The 16,885-nt window shown below is 45.4% G+C and overlaps 1 protein-coding gene across 1 annotated transcript in view; it reads right to left on the bottom strand.

Annotated features, from left to right (window-relative positions):
• Nucleotides 1-16,885, bottom strand: part of APBB2 (amyloid beta precursor protein binding family B member 2) — a 360,396-nt gene that overhangs the window by 91,616 nt on the left and 251,895 nt on the right. The window contains 2 exon segments of the mRNA XM_021701683.1: nt 16,365-16,425; nt 16,520-16,605. Of these exon segments, the coding sequence (XP_021557358.1) occupies nt 16,365-16,425; nt 16,520-16,605 (147 nt within the window).

The following is a 16,885-nucleotide window of genomic DNA, read 5'->3' as shown; positions in this document are numbered from 1 at the left end:
GGACAGAGACAGGGTGCAGAGAACATGGTGGGAAGGGCCAGAGGGAAGGAGGGAGAACATAGTATTCTGACTTCTACAGGCTCCCTCCCCAGGACAGGGTTCCCAGACAGGGACCAAGCCAGCTGGGGGACAACTGGCCTTCTATGCCCAGAATGGAGCTGCAGTGGGTCTAGTGATTTGGGCCCGAGACAGCTGGCTCAAGTTCAAGAAGCCTCATTCCCAAACTCTTCTTTTCCTAAACTCCTGTGGTAGATAGTAAATAGCTCATCTTGTAATGCTCTATTCTTTGAATTAATTCCAGCTCTCCAATTAGCCTCTGAGCCTTGTTTTCAGAACTGAACTCAAAGCTTTTCTTGTCCTCTACTTGATCGATGAGGCCCATCAAAAGAAAGTGACTTGCCCCAGGTCGCCCAGCCTGTGAGCGGCAGGTATGGATGAGTATGTGGGGGGGGGGGAGGGGTCTCTTGATTCTCAACACAGTGCCCCTTCCACTGTCCCCTGCAGGTTCCCCCAAGAGCCACTTGAGGTCAGAGAACCAGAGTATTTTTTTTTTTTTATATCCTACAATGCCTAGGTAAGTGCCAAGCACATCCTCAGCACTTAACATCTGTTGATGAATTTTTTCTTCTGAGAAAATGCAGCGTATCCAGAGAAAAATCAGCAAAACTAATCAAAGCAACATGAGCCCTGTGAGTTCTAAAGAACAGTGGAGGGAGTCCAGATTAATTTTCTCAGAGAAGAATGAAAAGGGTATCTTGAGGTATTTGGATGAGTGTGGGGAAAATGCCAACCCAAAGTTGTCCTTTCACACAACGTTATTGAGCAAGAGGTAGGGGCTTTGGAACTGCAAGGAGAGTTGGACAGTGGTAATACCGAACTTCTTAAGGAAAAGATACTAAAATAAGGAACCCTCTACCAAAAGGGTTGTGAGCCCTTATCTCTGGAGCAAAGCTTTAAAGACAGTATGCTGAGTGAACACTCCGTGACAACGCACTGAAGCGCTGACCACACCACTGTTAAAAGTGCTTTGGGAAGAGCCTTTACACCTTGAAGGAGAGAACAGCAGTTCACACCTGAGTACCTACAGGACACAAAATAATATTTGTTTTTATATCTTCAGAACATCTTCACATGTTAACAATGGGATGTGCCCCAGGGCGAGCCAGACCACATTACTCGACTTACTCGACTGGGACAGAAGACTAGCTTCAACCAGCATGTCATCACCCCGCCAACATATGGGGACTTGGCGCTGGCATGACAACACGCTCCCCTTGGCGGACCTCCCATCCTTCACAGAGAGAGAGCCTCAAAGAACTTGAGAGGAATGGGAAGACGTTTTACTTTTAATGGAATGCCCAAATATGCCGTGGGCCGCTGGGAAATCTCTCAGCTTCCTGTGTCAATTTCCCCCCTCTGTGTTAACTTTATAATAAGCTTAAAAAAAAAAAAAAAGAAAAAAGAAAAAAGATTTTGGGGAAAATGTTTTATAGGTGCCACATTATTTATCTCTGTGATGGTAAGAGTGCTTTAATGCTGCTCAAGGCAGCAGGCCAGATAATGCTGCAGTCCTTCATTCTTTGGAGATCCTTGTAAGTCCTGAGCCCCTGGAGGGGGGGGGGGGGGGGGGGGGGGGGGGCGGGAGAGGAGCAAGCAAGCCCACCCACAGTCCCTGCAACAGGGGGGCAACTTTGAGGTCAATTAATATTTACATAGAACCCTGGATTAAGTTTGTTTTTTGTTTTGGTTTGTTTTTGTTTTTAAGCTAGCATAAAGCCCCTGCTAGCTAAAGCCCCACCTTTTCAACCAGGGCTCTGGAGACTAAGCCCGCTCTGGCCTTAAACCAGGGGCACCAGGAAAGGAAGGCTTGTATGACTGGACTCAGGGGCTCCGTTCCCATTCTGGCTGAACCAGTGACGAATTCTGAATTGAAGAATGCTTACCATAACCGTGCTCTAACAAAGGAAAAGGGAAGAGTGATTTGTTCTATGTAAAGTGAAAAATCACAACACACACACACACACACACACACACACACACACACTCACACAGAGGGAATGCAACCAATCAAAAAATTGTTTCAAGGCTTGTTTTGTCCATAAAATGAGGCGACCAACAATCCCACTGACATAGAGGGAATTCTTTATACATATCATCACTGTCTCCTTTCTGGAAATTAGACTGAAACTCCTCGCATACAGAGGCTGGTACTCTCTGCATTACCATTAACAACCATTGTATTCCCAGACATTTCCCATTTTAATTTTTTTCCTAAGGCCTGGAAAACAAACTTCTGCTGCTTGTGTTAAGCTAGGACACTTTGTAAAGCTCCAGTTGCTACAATGATTCCCAAGCTCAGGGTTTAGAGAGAAGGGGCAGGTGCTTTCCAGCGAGCATGCCTGGGACTGGCCTCCAGCTGACTTTGTCCACACAGCAGCCAAACCCGTAACCCAGCACGGCTGATGGGACTATGGGAACCCCACTACAGCACAATTTTGTGAAGAAACTGTTGGAAGACCAAAATTATACATTATGTTCAGCTAGAGCTGCAGGTTATCAAAGCATTTCTTCTTATTTTTTTAAGATTTATTTTAGAGAGAGCAAGCCTGTGCGTGAAACAGGGGGAGGGGGCAGAGGGAGAAGGGGGGGGGGGGAGAGAGAGAGAATCCTCAAGCAAACTCCCTGCTGAGCTCGGAGGCTGACCCAGGCTCGGCGCAGGGCTCAATCTCATGACCCTGGAATCATAAGTCGGACGCTTCACCGGCTGAGCTACCCAGGCATTTCTATAACATCTTCTATAACATTTCTCTGGTTACTTGTATAACGTCTTCTTTGGTCCTCACAATAACACTATGAGGTTCCCAGCATAGGCATTAGCATCATCCCATTCTACAGATGAGACAAGCAAAGTCCAGAGAGGTTAAGTGACTTATCAAAGTCACACAGCTCCTCACCCACAGAACTGGAGCCAGAACCCAGGTCTTCCAGCTCCTACTTCATACTCTTTCCACTTGGAGCATGGCCCTGCAGGAGGGACAGGGACAGTGGCTGGGTTTTCCTCTTTTGTCATTCACTGGGAGTCAACTGCCTGGGATCACCACTACAAAGCAAGCAACCAAAACCAAAAACAAAACACGCACAAAAACCATATTTTGTATTTCCTCTCAATCTGAAACAATCGCACATCTTCAGGTAAACTTGAGCTGGTGGTATAGAATTCCCACAACAATCACATGGGAAATAAGAGCAACAAACCAGACATGCCCACGGGGCCATGGGAAGGCCCACCTACATGACAGGCAAGAGTCTGAAGACGAAAAGCTTGGGCTTAGAAGCCAGATTGCCTGGGTGCAAACCGCAGCTCTTCCATTCAGCAGCTATGGAACTGTGGGCCAGTCACCTAAGATTCTATCCCTCAGCTTCAACTAAAAATAGGAGAAACAAAAGAACACACCTCCCAGAGCTTGTGAGAGAAGAGAACAGCGGTAGCACTGTGTGGGTGTCTGTCATTGCCATTTTCAGAGGTGCTAGATGAGCCTCAAAGACAGAAAATTGAGCATGCTGAGAATTGCCCCAAACCACCTTGGTATATTTGTGCCTCGCAAATAGGAAATGCTCAATGGACATTAGCTATCATCATGATCATCTGATTATCAGAAAGAACATGGGCTTGAGAGTCTGTCTCACTCAGGTTCAAATTTTAGTTTGTCGACATAATAGATTTGTGATTTTAGAAACGTGACTTAAATTCTGTAAATCTCAATTTCCTCATCTGTAAAATGGAATAATAGTACTGCGTTCTTTGCAGGGTCATTCGGAGAATCAGATGACCCACAGCATGTCACACACCCAGTAGGGTGCTCAGCATGTGGATGGAATCAGAGTAATGTGAGTTTCCTTCTCCCCGCCACCCTCTACCATTCCCAAATGATGACAGTCTACGCTGGGCGTCCATTCATGTCGTTGTTTCTAGATCTCAACTAAAACATGTCTTCAGATATAAGAATATCTGAAGTAAGAGAGATGAATTTCATACAGCATTTTATGTTACTTACTGAGTAACATTGGTCTACAGCATTAGTGTAAAGGGAAAAAACTGAGCACTGTCTAAATAAGCTCTAGGTTGCTACAGACCTCATCTGAACTCACAGCTTTAAAAAAAATCATGGCTATCATGGGAAGGGCTTTTTGAGAAATCATGTATTTCTGGCTCTGGGTTCCATGTGTCATTTACATGGGCCAACTTCCCAGCTTTGCTAGAGATGCGGCGGGGGGTCACTGCCACTCAGACTGACCATTGTAATGTGGCTGGAACAGAAAAGTGGGCCCCAGGTAGGAGCCTGTCTGCCCCTTTCTAAGCAGCAAAACTGCTAAGAGAATGAGAGATTGTAATAGAATCCAAAGGGACACCTCTCTGCTCTGTGCCAATAGAAGGTAAACTAAAGCATCATCTGGCTAGAGATCTGGGTTAAGAACATGTTGGTTCAATAGCTAACCATAGTCTTAATGAAGTTATTTTTAGTCTGAGGGTCACAAGGTCAATTGAAATTATCTTTTAAACTAATTATTTTTAAAGATGTGACTGACATACAACATTGTGTAAGTTTAAGGTATACAATGTGTTGATTTGATACATTTATATATTGTAATATGAATACTATTATAACATTAGTTAATACCTGTAACACGATCATCTTTGTGAGTGTGTGTGTGTGTGTCTTGTGATGAGAACAATTAAGATCTAGTCTCTTAGCAACTCAGAAGTTTATAATACAGTATTATTGACTGTGATCACCATTTTGTGCATTAGGTCCCCAGAACTTCTATCTTATAGCTGAAGTTTGTACCCTTTGACCAACATCTCCCCATTTCCCCCACCCCTGAGCCCCTGGTAACCACTCTGTTTCTACGAGCTTGGCTTTTTTAGATTCCACATATAAGTGATATCATATGGTATCTGTCTTTCTCTGTGTGACCTATTTCACTTAGCACGATGCCCTCAAGATCCATCCATGTTGTTGTCACAAATGGCAGGATTTCCTTCTTTCTCATGGCTGAATAATACTCCAGTGTGTGTGTGCGCATCATGTATATATATGTATATACACGTATATACACCACATATTCTTTATCCATTCATCTACTGACAGATGCTTAAACTGTCAATTAAAATTATTTATGTGTTATTGCTTAGTGAACTGATCTCAAACATTGCCTTCAACATGAAGCAACTGAAATCCCATGTACAGTTGCAAGTTCTCTCTTCCACCAACATTGTCACTGTCGTTCTTAAACGAGACCACCATTTGCTCTGCTGCATTGTTTTCTTTTGCTCCCCTCCCCAGTCTGATGGACCTCATCCCAGCTGACACTTAATAGCTACTGAATAAATACATGCCAAGCAAATGGATGGATGAATCCACGGCAGACAACTGTCGGTATCAGAGACTGAAAACAAGGAAGGCTGACTGTAAGCTTTACAAGCAGCAGAGCCAGGAGTGCAGGAAGAACTCACACTCTGATCTGGGCGGCTTCACGCTTTGATGAGTCCTGGGAGTGAGGGAAACAAGGTGTGCTGTCCATCTGCTGGCAGAGTTCCGGGCAGCCTGCCTCGCCAGCGTCAGGACCCCGCGGTCTTGCCCAGCTGGCCCTTCCTGGACGACCCCCCTCGGCTGGCTGAACGCACTGCCGCTGCTTCTGCCCGAGGCTGCTCAGTTCTGTGACCACGGCCCCAATTCTCTGCCCGGATCCCACAGGGCCAGGTTCCCACACCTGCTCTGCCACGTTCTCAAGACGCTCCTCTTCAGCATCGCTGCTGGCTGCAGCCCGCTCACCTCACCCATTTCCCGCTGCCCTCCTTCCGGGGAAGAGGAAGGTGCCTTTCCTTAATTAGCCTTTCCGGGCACCTGCTGCCACGAAGCACAGCTGCCAACGATGGATAACAGTGCGTCTCATTCCAACAGCGCCCTTCAAAACTTGGGGGCTCAACATGGCTGCCAATTCCCCGACCGCTCGTTCACGCAAGTGAAGTGACCAGACATTAATAAGGGAAAGGAAGCTGAGGTTCTGCCAGAAACACAGCATTATGTTTGGCCGTGTTGGCAAATAAAGGGAGGAAAACAGTCTTAGAAACACAAAAAAAGCTCCTCTGGGCTAGGAGACAAAACAAACATCCAAGGACGATGGCTCCATGTCCGAGAATGAGTGTCAGCTCTGCTCAGTGGGAAACCGTGCTGAACGAGGGTCAGGAAGACCGGCTTTGAGTTCTGCTCTTCCCAGACGAGCCACGCACTCTTGGGCAGATCACGTTGCCTCTTGGTGCTCCTCCCACTCCTCCTAAGGCTTGAATGAGATAGTCTGTATTTTCTTTGTGAATGTCAACCCAAAAGCCACACACGAGAGGAAGAATCTCATTCTGCCAAGACTTGGTATGTTCATCACTGGCTCTGTGCCTTGGCTTCTTGATTCAACTGTGTTGATAATGCCCTTCACTAAAGACATTTTTGTTGAACGACTGAAATGTGGGAAAGACATTTACCGCAGCTTGGATGTTCCAAAGATGGCCGCAACAAAGCCTCCCATCCTCTGTACTCAAGAGGCGGAGTGCATGTCTCCACCTTTGGTCTGGGCCGGGACCGTCCTGATCAACAGAGTATGGTAGCAATGTGGGGTCAGTTCGAGGAACAGCCTTGTCTCACCTGGTGCCTTTAGCTGCCGGCTTCTTAGAAGCCAGACACCACATGAGAAGTACACCCGCCTACCCAGAGACCACGACTGTGAGAAACCCAAGGCACAGGGAGAGGCCCTGAAAGATGAGATGCCAGGTGAAGAGAGAGAGAAGCCTAGGAGCACTGAGCTGCCAGGCATGTGAGTAAGAAGCCATCTTGGGAGTGGACCTTCCAGCCCCAGCTGCCTCCATGTGGATCAGAAAGGAACTGCACTGCTGAACCTTTCCCAATTCCACAAAATCATGAGCGAAATAAATAGTGGTTTTAAGCTCCCGAGTTCTGGCATGGTTTCTTACATAAGTATACAGGAACAGATAACAGAAACAATGCAATATGTAGCACTGGACAAATACGATAAACTTCCTTTTTTTTTTTTTTTTTTTTCTTGAGGCAGATAGTGCGTGCATGCACCCGAGCAAGTGGGGATGGGGGTAAGGGAGAGGGAGAGAGAATCCTAAGCAGACTCCACACCTGGCACGGATCCCAACCCGGGGCTTGATCTCACAATCCTGAGACCATGACCTGAGCCAAAATCAAGAGTCCGAAGCTTAACCGACTGAGCCACTCAGGCGCCCCAATGATGAACTTATTAATAGATCTGTTCCTTAAAGCATTTGCTGAAAATGAACACAGATTTACATATATTTTCAAATCTTCTGCATTTACATTTACAGAACGGGCAAGAATCACTCCGTCCTGTGGCAATGCAAGTACCCTTAGGCTTAGCATCAGCGTAGGTATCCTCTCCTTCTGGAAAACCACGTGAGCCACCCCTTACTGTCGGCCAGGGTAGATGCCCCTGGCACAGTCTCCATTCATGACATGATAAGTCAGCACTCAGAACAATGCATCGCATTTGCCTGTTTGTTGTCTGCCTCTCGAAGCAGGGAAGATATCTATTCCTCTTTGTTTAAAAATAGTAAAAATGGCTAATGCATAGAGAATGCTTATTACGTGCCAGGGATAATTCCAGGCACGTGACATATATCTTATGTTTATAATATGTCAACCCAATGTTTACCCCACTTCGTGTGAGGTGGGTATTATCATCATCCCCACTTTACAAAAGAGGAAATGGAGGTACAGAGAGGCAAGCAACTTGCCCAAGGTCACCCAGCTAGTCAACAGCAGAGTCTTGCTTTAAACCCACTCAGTCTGGGTCCAAAATCCCAGAATGCTCTTAACCATTTATGATACAGCTTCTCCTTTAGCACTGGGCACTCAGTAAAGGTGTTTGATGCAATTAAGGCATCAACAACAGAAATCAAATCCACCCTTTTCATACAGATCAGGATTTCTGAAAGAAAAACTTGTGCCACATGAAATAAATGTCAATTATAAGAACTATACACAGACATAGAATCCCATACTAATGCTAAGTAATGATAATGAATTTGTTACCCAGACCAGAAATAAATCTGAATGAGTAGATACTCCTTACCCCTTCCTGTTCATCTGTTCGTGCTAATCAAGTCCGTAGCCACTAATATGATTACTTCATGAAAATCTATGCTAATAGGAACCAAGGGAGGGCACAGATAAATAAAGCTCACGGAGGAATATTAGAATTTCATGTTCATTCATCATGCGCTTCAGAAAGTTCCTCCACCAAACCCACTATCGGACTGATATGCATCACCTCCATCCCCCCTTCTCCCCCCTTCTGGGGCAGGATATACCAAAAGAGGAAGTAGACAAGCAGAGCTTACACAAAAATCCAGCGCCTGGTTAAAAAATCCCCCAACAGCTGAGAACTGGTTGCAAATGCACCATAACAGAGCAGGCCAGTGCTGTGCAGAAAGGCTATGTCCCCACAGAAGGTCCACGGAAAGGATGCCTTATTGGGCAGGTTTCAAACTTTTCGGTGTTACTACTCGAAGTGTTGTGTGTAGACCAGCAGCAGCATCTGGGAGCCTAACAGAAATACAGTCCCTTGTCTCGCCCCACAACACCCTAATCTGAATTTGCCAACATGGGCAGGGAAGTCTGAAAGCACTGCAAAGGTCTGGACCACACGAGTCTGGATGACGGTGAAAAGAAAGGGGGGGGGTGGCCTGTCCTCAAGCGATGACCTTGCAGTTCCCTCATCCATACTCACCTCTGGCATCTCTGCTACCTCTACCCAAAACACCCGGGCAGTCTCAGCTTTACCCTCACAGCTTAGGGAACCAATGATCGGGAGTGGGTGGGCCTGATGCTTTCTTGGGCTTTCAGGTCAAAAGCATCTGAGTTCAAGTCCTCCTTCCACCAGTCACTAGCTGTGTGATAAATTATGCGACCTGCTCGAAGCATCAATTTCTTCTCTATAATTCGGGAAAATAAACACGATGCCTCATGTTTGTAGGAAAACTTAGCCTGTGAGTGCCTGCGTGCTGAACACAGGCTGAGCGTGTGTTTCGAAAAGGGGGGCCAGCAGCCTGTCTCCAGCCCTGGAGAGCATGACAGAGCCAGTTATGCTTTCTTCCCTTCTCCATCTTTGAAGATCCATCAGACTGCACTATTCCGTCTCCAGATGCCATAGGTCAGGACTGCCACATTTCATCTGGCATCTTAACGTTTCTCAGGAACCAGAGTGACTTCTGAGATGATCACACATTCATTTCACAGAGGTGGAAGCTGAAAGGTGGAGAATTAAGTGCTTGGAACAAAATCATCCCCTTACCCAGGTCCTTTATTATGGATTTCAGAGGAGAAGGTTCTACAGGCAGTTCTAAAGACCTCTCTTCATAAATATCCTGGAAATGATTTGTTATACACTCACACAGGGGAGGGGGGTCCAAGGCCCAGGAGACCCCACCTTTGAGTGCCATTTCCACCACTAGCTAATTGTGTGACCCAAGGAAAGTTATTTACTCATCTTTTCTGGGACTGACTTTTTTTTCACCTGTAAAGGAGGCCCTTTGGATCATCTCCAGGGTCACTTCCAGCTATAAGCAATTCAATGATTCCAAATGAAAGGTGCCCTTTGTGGATTTCTTTAAAGATGTAATTTTCAATACTGTCCACAAGGTGGCAGCACCCCTCCTTTACAGAAGTCCAGGCAGCGTGACACAAAGGATGAGAAAGAACTCTAAGAAACTAGCACACATTTTTCAAAGCATTAAGTTTTCTACAATTTAACTATAATATTTTATTTTAGTGTTGATCATTATCATCAAGAGTTTGGCCAGCAATGTGCTACACGCCATTAGGAAAGGACAGCTTTATGGGGCTAAGTTTGGATTTTAAGGTATTATAAGTAGGATGAGCAAAGGTCAGACAACAAATTAATGGGAATTTAGAAATGCAAGCTACCTGATGGCCCAAACAGGGCCAGGGGTTGCCTTCTTGACAAATGAAGCACAAGAGGCAAACATCTACTAAAGGTTCGTGTATACAGGAATGTTAAAGGGCGCCTGGGTGGTTCAGTTGGTAAAGTGGCTGCCTTCGGCGCAGGTCATGGTCCTGGAGTCCTGGGATGGAGTCCCACATGGGGCTCCCTGCTCAGTGGGGAGTCTGCTTCTCCCTCTGCCCCTCCCCCCGCTCGTGCTTGCTTGCTCTCTCTCAAATAAATAAATCTTTAAAAAATTTTTTTTTCACATGGAAAAGTAACACAAAAGAGACAAAGAAAAAAATGATTAAAGTATTTGAGATTACAATAATGAATAAAATTTGAAATTTAAAATGCATAGAAACAAAACAATGTGGTACCCTGAATTAGACTTGGAACAGAAAACGGACATCAGAAGAGAAACTGGTAACATCAGAATAAAGTGTTTAGTTAATTGTTTCGTGCTCCTGTTAATTTCTCAGTTTTGACAAATGTACTATGGTTATGTAAGACAGGACATTAGGGGACTCTAGGTAAAGGGGATTTGGGAACTCTCAGTACTATCTTTGCAACTGTTCTGTATATTCAAAATTATTCCTAAATAAAATTTTTATCTAAAACTTTCATAGAAAAATATGCATCGAGGAAGAAACAGCCAAGAATGGACAGAAACAAGAGAGTTTCATGAAGCAACGTCCTGTCTCGATAATTTAAGAAGACATTCTAGAGAACACAGTAGCTCAGGTGCAAGAACAACTAGGCTGCATCTATTAAAATGACAAAACCTAGAGTAAAGCGGGCGGTGAACAAAGAGGTGTATTCTAGGACATTACTGGTGGAATTATGTGCTGCTGGATCCTTTCTGTAAAGCAGTTTTGCCACAGGTGACCGAGCCATACACCGACAGCCTCTGACCCAATAGTACCGGTCTTAGCAACCTACAAGGAGGAAAAAAGTCACCTAGTTTTATGAAGTTGTTGCTCCCATGGCCACTGGATGCCTAGATGGATCACAGTGCTATTCATTAAATGCAGTAGTAAATATCAATGGAGTTAAGAACGACAAATCTGAGAACTGTGGAAAGGAACATATGAAATAAGTTTTTTAAATATTTAATTAATTAATTTGTTTATTTATTTATTTATTTGAGAGAGAGAGAGAGAGCACAAGTGTAAATGGGGGGAGGAGCAGAGGAAGAGGGAGACTCCATGCTGAGCGTGGAGCCTGACACGGGGCTCGATCCCACGACCCTGAGATCATGACCTGAGCCAAAATCAAGAGTCGGACGCTCAATCGACTGAGCCACCCAGGCACCATGACATATAGTAGCACTCATGACATATAGTATCCTAGATTGGGTCCCGGAACAAAAAAAAAGGATATTAGTGGGGAAAAAAATGAAAAACTGAATAAGGTCTATAGTTAATAATATGGTATCAAGAGTGATTTATTAATTTTGATTACTGTACTCTGATTATGAAGATGTTATTAGGGAAAGCTAGGTGAAGTAGGTATATGGGAACTCAATCTCTATGACTCTTCTGTAAATCTAGAATCATTTTAAAATAAAAAAAAATGAAGACCGCAAAATTATACACAAACACACCCATCACTATCAACTACAAAAATAATTATTGTACAAAAAAGTAGGTAGGCTTGAAAAACATTTTCAGAGTTTTAAAAATACTTTGCTCTTGGGGCGCCTGGGTGGCTCAGATGGTTACGCGTCTGCCTTTGTTTCAGGTCATGATCTCCAGGTCCTGGGATAGAGCCTCATGTCCGGCTCCCAGCTCAGCGGGGAGTCTGCTTCTCCCTCTCCCTCTGCCTCTCCCCCTGCTTGTGCTCTGTCAAATAAATAAAATCTTTAAAAAGTAAAAAATAAAAATACTTTGCCCTTTGGGGAGGGGGTTAGGGAGGCGTATGCGTGCGTGAGTGTGTGTGTGTGCACGTGCGTGTGGGTGTGTCTGTGGGTGTGGTGGGGGTGGTGTGGTCATTTTACGTTGGCATCGCTATTTAGAGGTTTCACTGAACAACTGATTGTCAAGGTGCCCAGACTCACAGTGGCTGGAGAGGGTTTGCAACACCCACATCCTGATAGCCTGAAAATGATTTTAATTTTTTTAGCATGTTAAGTTTCACTTAGGAAGAAAGACATGTTCTATAATAACTTTTTAGTAATCAGCCCTTAGGGGCTATATTTATAATTCCATGGCACATGAAATTAATTATTTTTTTCCTAAAGAAAGGATACTTTCTGCTTATCTGGGGGGCACTCAGTTTTCTAGTTTTTGGCAGATTGAAGGAATGTGCAGGGTCATCTAAAGAAATAACTTACTTCTACAAAAGAACTTGAACATCTAGAAAAATCCAGGTCTTGCCACTCCTCCCTTCTTAGGTGCTCTAGGTGACATTAAACAGGCATGAAGGGGGCAGGTGGTGAAGGACAGAGGGTGCGTGTGTGTTGTGGGGGGACTCCTCCAAAGTGACTTCACTGAAGTCAGTTCCAAGCTCACTGGCTTTTCCAAAATTGGTAAAGAATAATTTCATTTAGGGCTGCTGGATTTTATGATGGTTGTAATTCGGAGAGAACAGCAATTCGGAGAGAACAGCTTGGCGTTCCCTGCAAGGCTTCCTGTGCCCATTTCCATTGGGAGGTAGTGTGAGCATGCATTCATCCAGAGAAGCACAGCCAGACTCCTCAATGGCCTCAAAGGAACGTCAACCCTGCTGTGTCCATGGCGAATGAAAGTGTGTAGATCTGCCAATCACCAGCGATGCAGCCTATCTCCACGCCAGCCCCCTTGGCTTCCTCCTGTTCTAGGCCCAACCTTGACCATAAGCCTCGTTGAAATCATACTACTACGGGAGGGTTTAAAACACCCTGCAGCCCATCTCTTCCACTTCTAAAGTCCAGTTCATCACTGCCTCAAGTCAGACCAGCAAGCGAGGCCACACTGTCGTAACCTTCTATCAATTTACTTGAAATGAGTTTTGCTTGGGTGTTTGCCCTTTGCTTCCAATGAGTAATGCTATGAAATACCGATTGACAAAATCCAAATTTCCATATATCTACGTATAGTTGGAATATTATTGAGGACACATCATTTGGTGGTTGCCCCTAAGTAAAGCTCCAAGTGAGAATTTTCCTTTTTTTTTTAAATTGAGGTATAATTGACATGTAACATTATATTAGTTTCAGGTGTATAACACAATGATTCAATATTTGCATATATTGCAAAATGATCACCCAAATAAGTCTAGTTAGTATCCATCACCATACATAGTTACAAATTTTTTTTCTTGTGATAAGGACTTTTAAGATCTACTCTCTTAGCAACTTTCAAATTTGCAATGTGTAAGGAATTTTTTTTTCTCCAAGTCTAGTGAGCCTGGGGTCTGTAGCTACATGACCTGGATTCAGATCCTGATGTTATTTACTTACTAGCTGCTTAACCTTCTATGACTCAGTTTCCTCATCTGCAACATACAGATAATGATAGGCCACTGAATTTTTGTGAGGATGAGAGCCAGCAGAAATAAAGTCTTAAGGACAATGCCTGGCAAAAAGTTAACAATAAATATTCATTATTACAGTTACTTTATAAAGAAGCACTAGAAAAACGGTTACACACCATCAGGACTGGGAGGCTTCTGCCTCATGCACATTGTGATTCATATGACATAGGGTTCTAAAACCCTCTGCCCTCTCACCGTGCTGCGGGGTCTTCAACAATGATAATGACAGCATGGGGACCATCAGAATCCAGGGCGGGCGGGGTTGGTTGCCAACATCTTTTCAGGATTCTGAGCTGTCCTAGGGATTTGTCCTATTCACCCTAAGAATCCTCGATGTAAATAATCACCAAGAGGCACAAAAATGAACCTGCAGGTCAATTTCCATAACTGTGCAGAGTCCTATGATCTGAAAAGCCATATTTTTTTCTTCTCCCTAGTCCGATCTTTTCTTTTTTTTTTACATTTAAAAAAAATTTTTATTTATTTATTTGTCAGAGAGGGGAGAGGGACAGCACAAGCAGGGGGAGCGGCAGGCATAGGGAGAGGGAGAAGCAGGCTTCCTGCTGAGCAGGGAGCCTGATGCGGGGCTTCATCCCAGGACCCTGGGATCATGACCTGAGCCGAAGGCAGACGCTTAACAGACTGAGCCACCCAGGCGTCGCGCTGGCCTGATCTTTTCTGACTCTTGTCTATTATCCCAGTACAGACAGATGCACTGATTATTTCTTTACATTTTCTGTGCCTTTCAAAAAAACGCATTTGTTCTCCTAAGTTTTCCAAGACCTTCTACAAAACAAAGTAGGATATAAAATAAATAATACGATACATGTATCTTTCTGTTTAGAACTCAGTCCAGCTTCGGTAACTTATGGCAACACGGAACCTCCTTATTAACAGGGACAAATTCATAATAGGTGTTCAACAGACACGCGGGCACTAGCAAGGGGCAGATAAAGAATTCAGCAAACAGGACCACTGAGAGGTAAAAAGAGAAAGCACAACTTGGGTCATATTTCAACCAGGCCTCCTGTTCCTGGTAACCAATTCCACCTCCCCTCCCGCCTCACCCCTCCCCGCCCACTCTCATCAATTTCACGGGGCCATCACCCCGCAGCCCTTTCCCCCTCCGCCTCCAGCCTCCGCCGATAACCCTTGTAAAACACCTGGGCGCAGAGCAAATGAGTCCCAGCCCGCCTTCCTGTTTTACTGTATCCGCTCCCTGCCATAAAACTTATCTTTAAAGGCCAGCATGTTAGCAGCCCACGGACCTGTTCAGAATGCCGCTGGCTTGGGGATGGCCTTCACCGTATGAGGCTGTGCTGAGCACGTAGCCGGGCAGATTAGCGGCGGCGGGGCGGGGGGCGTTCAACTGCGAGCCCCGATTCCCACAGCCCTGATAACAGCATGGCAGTTTTTAGCCGAGGAGTCAAGGTTTTGAAACTGCATGGTGTTTCCCCATTTAACTACTACTAAGGGAGCTTATTGGCTGTTTTATTCACAGACACCGATCAGCTTCGGGAGTGAGAAAAAATATCGAGGACCAGCTACATAATTTGCAAATGGAAAGGTAATATGCAGAATGAAAATGCAGAGCCCCTGTTCAAAAGGCAGGGGAAAAATTGCCATAAAAAGGGCTGAAAGAAAATTGTTGCCTTTCTTCTGCAGTCTCTCTCTTCACTCATTATGGTGTGTTTTCCTTGGTATTTAAAGTCATGCTCTCTTGGGCACGGGACACCTACAGGGTAAGTGCAGACCTGCAGGGTAAGCGCAGACCCTCACAAATGCCCAGGGGCCCTGCCCGCTGCCAGGGACCAACACCTTCTGGGTTCTCCATCCCCTGAGCTGGTGGACTAATGCGCCCACGCCCTGGCCAGGAATGGGGAAACTGAGTCAGGAATACCCCTTTCCTGTGGACCCATCTCCCCTACCCTGAGGTGCAGCAGATGGGTGACCCTCAAGTATACCACAACATCTGTGCCAGAACACACCAGTTACCCGGATTGGGAGTGGGCTGAACTGCCCCCCACCAACACACCACTGTGCTGTCAGCCTGGGCTGGGTAGGCCACCACTTTGCCCTCTCTCGAGATGCCATGGGAGCACGTGTGTCCCAAGCCAACTCACCCCATGCTCCCAGTGAGGCCCCTACTAGCAGTAGTGACTGCTGGTTGGAGGCAGGGATGAGGATGTGTGGCAGGGCCTGAGGTGCCGAGGAGGAGGGGAACAAGCAGTCAAGAACCTCTCAGGGAGGTGGGGAGATAGCAGGACTGTTCCTAAACCAAGGCTCCAACTCCCTGGGGCATCGCCCCATTGGACGTTGCTTATAAAAACACAAATCCAAAGATAAGAGTATTAAGAATTTCAAGATGGCGACCACACCACATGAAAGCCCAGGCATGGGACCCATCATAAATCAGGCCTGTGTTTGAGAGAGATGGTGCAGGTGTGAGGCTGTTCTGGAAGAGGTGGGCGTGAGGAGCCTCGTACCACCTGTCGATGGCCCCTCCCGTTGCTCTGCAAGGCTTCTGAAGCCCACTCACTCGGACAATAATTGTAACTTATTACATTGTGCAAAGAACTGAGGTAGTGAGATATGGGCACAGTGTTGATGGTTATGGAAATCCTCCCAAACCTAACGTGGCCTAGGGATTTATTTCAAGTGTTGGGGAAGTTAGCAAAGAGAGAGGATGGAGGAATAATTCCTTAGTCAGTGGCTCTGGGTTGACAGTTTATAAAAACTGAGCCATTTCCAAAGCCATTACTTCGATGCAAGAACATAACCTGGCTGCTGAAAGCACGTTTCTTACAAACCTTGGCTTCTGGGTCACTATTGATACCGCAAGAATCGTCATCATCAGCACGTGGGGCATTTCTAGAAAGAAAAACAGAAAACTGGACTTAGAATTCTACTGTAAACTCTAGCTGCACGAAGCCACATATTATGGCAGGTCCTTCCCATGTCCTACCTGAGTTTCAAAGATGCATAGCGGAGTGTTGCTCCTTCAAACTCTTTTAAACTGGGGTCCGGGTTAACTGTGGCTGCATGCAAATCCTAGGGGAAAATAGATCCCTGTTAATGGAGAAAGGGGGGAGGGCCTCTGACTTGGCCTCAAATATCAAAGGGGAGAAAAGTCCTCCCGGCATGAGGCAGAGAGTGTATGTGTGCTTAGGCAGAAAAAAGGCATGCAAGGGCTGCTGGATGCTGGCTCAGAGCAAGCCCTGGGTTCTTACAAGAAACAGGAGACCTGGGGCAGTCAGCTTGAAGTCATTCACAACAGGACACATCAAAAAAAAAAAAAAAAAAAAAAAAAAAAAAAAAAAAAAAAAAAAAA

Source organism: Neomonachus schauinslandi, chromosome 2 (assembly GCF_002201575.2).
Source record: "Neomonachus schauinslandi chromosome 2, ASM220157v2, whole genome shotgun sequence".
Taxonomy (NCBI): domain Eukaryota; kingdom Metazoa; phylum Chordata; class Mammalia; order Carnivora; family Phocidae; genus Neomonachus; species Neomonachus schauinslandi.
Note: the sequence above shows the minus strand (reverse complement) of the source record. Positions and strands in the feature narration are given on the sequence as shown.